This window comes from Merops nubicus, unplaced genomic scaffold (genome assembly GCF_000691845.1).
Source record: "Merops nubicus isolate BGI_N331 unplaced genomic scaffold, ASM69184v1 Scaffold14711, whole genome shotgun sequence".
NCBI lineage: Eukaryota > Metazoa > Chordata > Aves > Coraciiformes > Meropidae > Merops > Merops nubicus.
The window spans coordinates 1-8,810 of record NW_008586345.1 but is presented as its reverse complement, the minus strand read 5'-3'; the positions used below and the strand labels follow the sequence as shown (position 1 = coordinate 8,810).

The 8,810-nt window shown below is 41.9% G+C and overlaps 1 protein-coding gene across 2 annotated transcripts; it reads right to left on the bottom strand.

The window, feature by feature from the left end:
- Positions 1 to 3,252: 3,252 nt before the first annotated feature.
- HNRNPH3 (heterogeneous nuclear ribonucleoprotein H3 (2H9)) lies at positions 3,253 to 8,317 on the bottom strand. 2 transcript variants are annotated; one of them, XM_008948623.1, is made up of 9 exons: positions 8,178 to 8,317; positions 7,507 to 7,645; positions 6,768 to 6,955; positions 6,272 to 6,358; positions 5,817 to 5,932; positions 4,342 to 4,477; positions 3,994 to 4,074; positions 3,826 to 3,912; positions 3,253 to 3,556 (listed from the first exon to the last, which is right to left on the bottom strand). In XM_008948623.1, exons 1-9 carry the CDS (start codon positions 8,293 to 8,295, stop codon positions 3,480 to 3,482), a joined length of 1,029 nt encoding a protein of 342 aa, XP_008946871.1. In that variant the 5' UTR covers positions 8,296 to 8,317; the 3' UTR covers positions 3,253 to 3,479. The 2 variants fall into 2 exon arrangements, with proteins under 2 accessions (XP_008946871.1, XP_008946872.1); XM_008948624.1 differs by having other exon boundaries at positions 6,813 to 6,955; positions 8,178 to 8,315.
- Between the last annotated feature and the right edge of the window lie 493 nt (positions 8,318 to 8,810).

Sequence of the window (8,810 nt, the reverse complement as noted above, 5' to 3'; positions counted from 1 at the left end):
AGCTCTGTTCTGTGTAGTCACAGGTCTAAGGGGAGGTTTTGTCAGGCAGGAACAAACAATGCCTCTAGGCACTGGCTGAAGGAAGGTGCATTTTGCTGAATTATTTTTAAAAATTAGCTACTGATTTGATGTACTTGTGTTTCCACTGAAAGAGAGATGTCCATCACAAAATTTCTGCCTGACATTGTAACTTTAAACAAGTACCTTTGCATTATTTTCACGTGAGTCATGCTTTCAGGCTTGTACATGCAGTCGCTGTGTAGCTCTAGATGCAGAGTGAATCTGCCACCAAGAAAGACTATGATGAGATACTGGGGACCACGTCCTTTCTGTGTTCGTTCTTCCTTATTTTGGCATCACCTTTCTCAAACTTTCAGAGTTTGTTCCTAAACTTCATTTTTTTTCCAGAGCACGTCTAGGTCTGAGCTCTTCACACTGCTGGTCAGTCCTGCTGGAGTGTAAATCCTTATTCTTCCCTTAGGCAAACACAAATGCACCCTTTGAGTGAGTGTCCTCACTCACTTCCACATCACACACTAGAACCCGTCTGCTCTCCTCCCTTCAGCCGCTCGAGCGATGGGCTCGGCTGCGGGGCCTCCGGCGAGCCCACAGCAGAATTATCCACTAGGTGGTGCCTTCAGCCATGGGCTTGGAATGTGCTTACCGACGGGGAAAGGTCTTTTAATTGTCCTTGCCCTTTGTTTAGCTTAGCTTTGTCTTTTGAGGATAGGTAGTTAAATCCCTGAAAGCTAATACAGCTGTCCTTTTTAACACCACAGCGTAGTTGCTTTTGTAAAGAAAAGTGTTTTTAAAATCACACGATGTAACTTTTTTGTAAAATACAAAACAAATACTTGTAAATCTGTAAATAGCTTTTGGAAAAAAAAATAAATTTAATTGATCTGCAACTTAACAGTGGGAATAATGTCACTTTATTCAAATTTGTAATTCAGAGTATTGTGTGTATTTTATTTTGTCAAATTGGTTAGAAAGTCTCTGCACACGCTGGGGAGCTTCCCTGCTAATGATGTAACCAACCAAGCACTGCTCACGTGCCTCTTGCAAGTGTTCCCCGAGTGCTTTCCCATGGGCTTCACTTGGGGCAGAGGTGGAGGCCACAAGGTTTGATCTAGGATATAGATGGTGCTAATCTGTACTGCTTTAATGAGTTAACTTTTCAAAAAGCATGGAACTAAACAAAATTAAGATAGACAATCTTTTAAAGTAAGGATATTGTGCATTTCTATAACATAATAAGTTAAAATTTTTATTAATGACAAGTTTTTCCTCCCCTCTGTGCTGCCCTGTTTGAATGGGCAGATGTCACTGCAGTAGCATGTCACTGTGCAGATTGAGTTTCCTCACAAGGATAACTTCTGCTTTCAAGAAAATGGTGAATAATATATGTTCCATGTTGGTTTATTTCCCTTGGCATCAAAGCTTTTTTGGACCATGCTGTTATTAATCCTGTTTTTTTTGTCTTTCTGTAAACCCATTCTTTGACAGAATGCAATTTACAGCCAGCATAGGAAGGTCTGTGGGGTACCTACTCCACTCATCAAAAGAAACTGTTCACACCGTAGCAGAGCAGTGTCCTTGGGAAATGACTTCTGACATAATGCACTGGGGGCACTGGCAGGTAAACAGAAAAATATGCTCCCCTTCTTCTCCCCCCAGGCAGGGCCCACCCTGCCCCCAGCTCACTTACCATGGGTGCAAAGGGAACACACCAGCAGATCCCGGGTGCTCTCCACACCACTGTTGTCACCAGTTCTCAGCAGGCAAGCAAGCTCTTCAGGGTAAAGGCTAAAATGTAACTTTGTGTATACACAGTGATTAAACCTTCCTCAAAGTGAGCAGTCCTTTTCTTCTCAAACCCACTGCCTCAGCAATTTCAACGCTGCAGTGCTGAACGCGACCGCTTTTGTTCTGGGGGACGTGTCGCTGCGGGAGGGACGGGAGGGGCTCGAGTGCTCGGCTGCCCGGCACAGCGGCACCTCGGCCCTCAGCTCGGCGCCCCTTCTGCGCCCGGCGTGGTTACGCAAGGCAGCTCCAAGCTCTCCAAAGGTACGTGTCACACAGGTGTTGGCGCAACACAGAGCACACCCCCCTGCTGAGCAAGGGTACAGAGCTGACAGCTGCTAAGGCCTTGCTGTCCCTCCCCTTCCTATCCAGAAGTGTTCAGCACACGCTCTCTAGTAAAATAAACTCCATTCTCCTCTCTCCCACAAGAAGACATTTATTACGTATATAACACAGTACTAGCAAAACAGGTGACAGACTTTCAATACCCAAGATCACATTTGACATTTGAAGGGAGGCATTGAGGACAAAGCAGTTAATTTGGGAGATCACACTGGCTCAGAAGAATAAATACCTTTTTTCATTACACATCAGGTATGTTCAGTGTCTTCAAACAATAGCTTCTTACATATCTTACATGTCACAAATGCACAAAGTTTTTATCAATGTGTTTGGGTTGTTATTTACCAAGTACTGGGCTTATATTTAGAGACACTTTCCTTCTAAGGAGCTCATCTCTAGAATGGCTTGTCAACTTTTGAACAAGTACAGACATAACAGCTCCGTGCAGAAAAAAAACCGCTCAAACCAAACCATTTTTAAATGCAGTCATCTCACGAAGGAAAAAAAGTGGTTACTAACTTGCAAATCCTCCACTCTTCACAAAAGCAGTGTTTGTGAAAAAAATACCAAGCAGATAGCTTTGACTGAGTAAGTATTTGACCTATTTTGTGTCAGATAAAGCGGTGCTACTGCTTCGGCTTGATTTGCAAGTTGCATGTGTGAAATGCAGCACTTAGAGTTCGACAGTGAAGCGTGGCAATAAGTGTCGTTGCTTGGTTTTGTGGAGGCACAGACCTTGGGCACCACTCGTCTGTGCCAGTGCATCTGGAAATGATGGTGGACTGTGGTAGCACGAGGAAGAAAACCAGAATGGTGACTTAGCCTCCACAGCTGTATTAAGAAATTATTAACATATAACTTATCAAAAGGGTTTAGGAAAGATTGATACCAAATAAACTAACCTACTCATCTACCTTTTTCCCCTTAAACAAGTGAATTTCTCAAACTCATTCACTACACCAAGATTACATAGAACTGAATCAGTGTTCATAGGAGTTACAGTACAACCACCTTTATTGAACCATAGTACAACATCTTAAACCGACTGTAGTCTTGAATATGTAATACATCCTTAGGAGTAACTAGTATAAAAAGTATCAACATCAGTGGTTTGAATATAAAAATTTATTTAAAGTCAGAGTATGCAACAAATAAAACCTACAGAAAACAGATTTTCCCATCACAATCTGTTGCTTACCAAATAATATTGTGAAAACACATTCCTTCAGTCATTATAAAGTTCTTAAAATACAAAAGAAATTAAATTTTGTAAGAAAGTCTAGTAGACCAGAGACTGTTTCTTCCAGGATGTTTTGCAGAAGCAAGGCTATCCTTCAATACATTCCACGCCATCCTCCTCCACCCATACTGCCTTGCCCATAGTAACCTCCACTATTTCCACTGCCACGACCTGCAAACAATTGACACAAGGTCACGCATACATACCTTAAAAAAAGAAAAAACGTGATGGGTAATACGGAACAGTTGCAGATGACTCAAATTACTCTAAAAATTTTTAATGCAGTAGCACAATGCATAAAACCCCAAGCTATGCAGAATTGAAATTAAACCGCTACCCTCCTCCCAGCACAAGCCCTCTACCCCCACCCCCACCCTGCTTCCCCCCACCCCTCCCGCAGCGTTTTTGCCAAAGGCAGGTGAGGCAGAACTGCCACTTACTGTATCCGCCCAGGCCGTCGGGAGTGCCGTACCCGCCGCTGTAGTTGCTGCCCATCCCCATTCTGCCCACGGAGCCGTAGCCTTGATCTGAAAGGCAGAAAGCGTCGTTACGCCTGCGGAAGGCGCCCGCCTCGGCACAGCCTCAGCTGGGGCCGGGGGGATGCGTACCCATTCCATCCCTGCCGTAGCCTCCCATGCCAGAACCACCTCCAGCAGTTGAATTCAGGAACAGCTCAATGTATCGATGCTCTGTGGGAAACAAAAAAGCTGCACTTGGTATTCTGTTTCAGAAACTAGCAGAGATACAAAACCAGACCATCCTCCTGACTTACAAGCGGCAGAAACCCACAAAAAGTCAGTTTGAAATGTGTTAAGTAGGAAAAAGTCTTATGATTTGTACATCTGCTGCACAGCAATGTAAATTAAATGCAGATGAAACCCTTTTACTCAGTTTACACTCTTGTGTACCCTGCTAAAGCCTGGTCAGTGAAAGCTTCAGGTGAACACAACACTCACGCATATGGTTTTTATCCTTAGACATGGCAGCTACTGCATCCTCATGTGTTACGAATTCCACATCTGCCTCTCCTGTGGCTCTTCCATCTGCCCCAATATCAATGTGAACTCTTATAGGATTCAATGGTGAGAAAAACTAAGGACAAAACAAAACAAGTCACATTAATGCAGAATTTAAGCCAGGTGCTTTTCCTTCACTCCAGGTTAGCGGAACACCACATCAGTTTCATCTCATCTTACCATGTAAATTTAATTACTAATTTCCAAACCACTACATAGTGGACTTTCAACATTAGATCATTCTACACTTACAGTCTATTATTACACAACCTGAAGAGCTCCAGCTACAGAGCTTGAGGAGCTTTTTCTAAAGCGAAAATTCCTGCACATATGCATTGCTTTAAGCAACAAGTTCTAACACGAACTTTGGTTTTGAAAAAGCAGAGTCAAATTTCTCAAAGCAAGGATGTATTTCTGGAATTCAAAAAAAAGCTGGCTGTTCAACAGGCTGCTCCAGAACCCCAAGACATACATTGGCATTTCTGACCAACAGCCTTTTTACCAAACAGAATGTGCTTCAGTATCCTACTCAAGTGCCACTCATCAACTGCAATAACATGCTCTAAATCAAAGCCTCAAGTCTTGCCTCATTCTCAGAGAACCTTAAAAAAAAAAAAATGCCAAAAAACTGACAGAAAAAAAAAATATAGCTCAATTTAAGAAACAAAGACCAACCCACTCTTCCCAAAGAAAAAAGGATAAACTTAAGAATGGAATTCTTGGATATATGATGTATAGGTGCCACTAATAAAGACAGAAATCCCCTGCAGAGAAGGCAGGTTTAAACCAGGCCTTGGATCCCAAGAAAACTCCTCTACACACATCTGCACTGACACAAGAACGTATTCCCCATACTAAGCCCTGCAGATGTTCTTTGCTCTGCCACCCTGATCTCTTATGAGCAATGGGGTACTGTCTCCTCCAACCCAACACAGCTCCCTACAGCCTCCCCAACCTGTTCCTCCTGAAGTAACTCTCAGGTCAACAAATATAAAAACGAGTCTCACATCTGCCACTTCTATTTTGCAAAACAATAAATCTTCAGTTAAGTTTATATAATCTTCTATGAACCTTAAAACAAGGATACTGGTTCTCTCCAGTACCTTCTCTTAAAACAAGGATACTGTTCTCTCTCCAACATACCTTTTATGGAAGTGAAAAGAGCAAAGAGTGCTGAGATTAATGTTAAATATAGTCTGCCTGACTTCTTCAGTAATCTCACCTCAGCCGTTACCTATATAAAAGCTCATTTGCTACTAAGCTTTACAGAACTCACAGGCAAGGCTGACTTCAGTTAGCAGACGTATCAGAGCTGCCAACTGCTTGTTTTGAGAACTTGAGCTGTGTTTGGAATAAGACAGAGAAGAATGTGCAAACTCTTGGCATTAGAAAGCCCCTTCCCCCACTGTACTTACATTAGCAATGTCATTTTCTGTTGCTCGAAATGGCAGTCCTCTCATGTGAACAAAATGACCACCACCATGGAACCCAGATCCTGCATCGCCAACTCCATAGCCATGTCCTCCCATGCCTATTAAAAAACCCACAACAAACAAAACCATACACCTGTAAGATCATCAGGAAAAGCCAGGGAAGTCATCCCTGCTGTTGTTCTGAAAGCACTGTCTTTATACCACTGAATGCAGTATGTTTAGACTTCCCAGAGACCAACCCCAACAACTAGAAGACATCCTAAGCGATGTATTTACCTGTTCCTAAAACTCCCCCATCGCCCCCCTTTTCCAAACAACCTGCTTTATTTACACAAGAATCCAATGAATAAAGCAATCATTTCTGCCTTGGAAATACTATGTCTTACAACACAAATGGACAAGTCTCTTTAAGATATTAAAAAGTTCTCTTTTTTTACCTCTCCCATCTCTCATTCTGTCATCATAGCCATCGTTTCCATAACCATAGTTATTATAGCCACCATAATCATCAAAGCCACCATATCCTGTGCAACGAAGAGAAAGAAATTATTACATTACTGTTCAAAATTCACACAGCAATACACAAGAGTCAGTTTTTCAGTCTCTGGACACACAGAAGTTTGTAAACGGTCTCTGCAGACTGCTAAACCTGGATTTCTGAACAGAGTGCAGATGTTTGCTTCCTTTTATATACTAAAAAGACTGAAACATGCAAGTGACAGATTAAATTCTGCTGAAAACACAGTTTCCTTATTATTCCGTTTATCTTAAACACCAAGCCACATTTTCTGATACATTCCAAGTAAAAAAATTTTTGAGAGAAGCATGTCAAACGTAAGGGGTACTGCAGCTACTGCCATGTCTTTATTTCTTGACCAAGACGTCAGAAACACGAAACTGAGCACAGAACCTCCGTTCATTAGGTAAACATACCACCGTCATATCCACCACCTCCTCGACGCATTCTGTCATACATACTTCCACGCCCAGCTCCATAATAACCCCCTCTTCCTCCTAATGGTCTATCATATGGTCCAGGTCGTTGTTGTCCCATCATTCTTCTTGGCATGTCACAGAATCCTCTGATTTCGCTCTTACTACTTTTGAAGATTTCAATGTATCTAATAAAAGAGGATTTTCGAGGCACCAATAAGAACACACGCAGAAGCTGTCCGAACATTATTAAAGGCCATACTACGTTTTCTATAGCTAAATGTACAATCCAACAGAAGTGACTGAAGATACCATACATCTTAAGCTTCTCCTCAAAACAGTAAGAATCTTAAGTGTATAGTAAAAAAACTGAACACTTTATAATGGAAAAAAAAATTACTATGTGAAAATTCTAGCTGTACAAATTAAGCATAAAATGTGTCTTTTCAGTATGAGAAACATACTGTTGAAAAACATATCACTATAGTAGCATTTATCACAAATTGCCCTACACAAGAATGATTGAAACAATTTTCTGAGTTTAGCAAACTACCCAGAGCAATACTGTCTCCCCCACCCCCCAAATCTACCATATTTCCCAAGTTAACTTAGGATCAGTTATAAAAATTCTTAAAAACAGCCAGTTCCATATAATGGTCCCCAACCCCCCCAAAAGCATTACTGACCCACAACCCCCAAAAATAAAGATTTAACACCATCCCAAACTCTCCATCCCCACCTGTGCCCTATTCTTTCCTTGTGTTTCCCCAGAGCATTTTCTGCTATCTCCTTTGAAGCAAACTGCACGAAGGCCTCCCCTGTGCTTCTCCCCTGGTAGTCCAGCGTCAATGTTATCCCATTTGGCACGATTTCCAACCCTTTAACCCAAGGACAAATAACCCCATCAAGGGGAACAGTGTTAAAGGCTGAAACATTCCCATCTGTAGCAAATACTTAAAGCATATCTAAACAACAACAACGAAAAAGAAAACCACCTTCTTTCCCCCATCACCCAACAATACAAGCCAATGATGTTTTATTAAATATTTATGGATTTAGCCATACTTCTTTTCTGTTTAAACTATGCAAAAATACCACCACCTAAGTTATATGAAGAAAACGTAGCTACCAATCAAGCAATTCAACTGATCCAAATGCTAACATTCAGGTTATCCCAATATGCACAATACGTTTACTGCCTCGACAGAATTAGATATCTGCCCCGTTTTACTACATCTGTAGTTATTTGTACTTCATTCACAGGGCATAATTCTTACTTAATATAAACTAATTTAACACAATCCCTCCCATCCACCCCATTAACAGCTATTACAAATGAAAATGTGCAAAACATTGTGTAAAAGATACAAGAAAACTCAAGCCACTACACGTTGACTATGCTAGAGGTACCTTGGAAAAACTGAACAATCTCTTCTTTGCTGCAGCCAAATGGCAGGCCTCGGAGTCGCACCACTGTTCCATCGTTAGTTGTATCATTTGGCCCGTTATGTTTTCCAGTCCAGTCCATCTTTTATTTAAATCAAGCCCTACAAAAAAAAGGAAACTTTTTTTTTAAGTAAGTTCCTCCTCTCAAAAGAAATAGTGGTTTTTCTTCAGATAATTAACGTTAAGGACAACAAACTTTTGTATCTGCTACATATTTAAAACTGTACTTCATCACATCCACCCCAAACAGAAAGCACAGCACGTGAGCAGGCACAGCACACAAAGCTCATTTTTCACTCAAGAGTACACTGAACATCCGTACTATAAGGTTTTGTGTGTGTTTTTTTCTTTTTTTTTTCTTTTTTTGTAAGCGTGACAGTTAAGGAAGGCATAGGAACCGCGCCACGGTCCCTGCGTGGAAATACAAGGCCTTCCTTTGTCTGCAAACAAAGCGCCACGGGCCACGCTCCCCGTCCGTTTTTGTTTGGTTTTCTTTTATTTCTCCCTCTGCCCGCTCGGGAGCGGGGCGATGTGTTACCCGCGGTGGCGCGGGCCGGGCCCCGAGGGGACGGCGGGCTCGCCCTGAGGGGGGGAGAA

Coding starts and splice junctions, on each gene's coding strand:
- HNRNPH3 (XM_008948623.1), bottom strand. CDS start 8,295: ATGGACTGGACTGGAAAACATAACGGGCCAAATGATACAACTAACGAT. Junction 4,478..5,816: donor CAGAAAATGACATTGCTAAT/GTAAGTACAGTG, acceptor TTTTGTCCTTAG/TTTTTCTCACCATTGAATCC. Junction 3,913..3,993: donor CTACGGCAGGGATGGAATGG/GTACGCATCCCC, acceptor TCTGCCTTTCAG/ATCAAGGCTACGGCTCCGTG.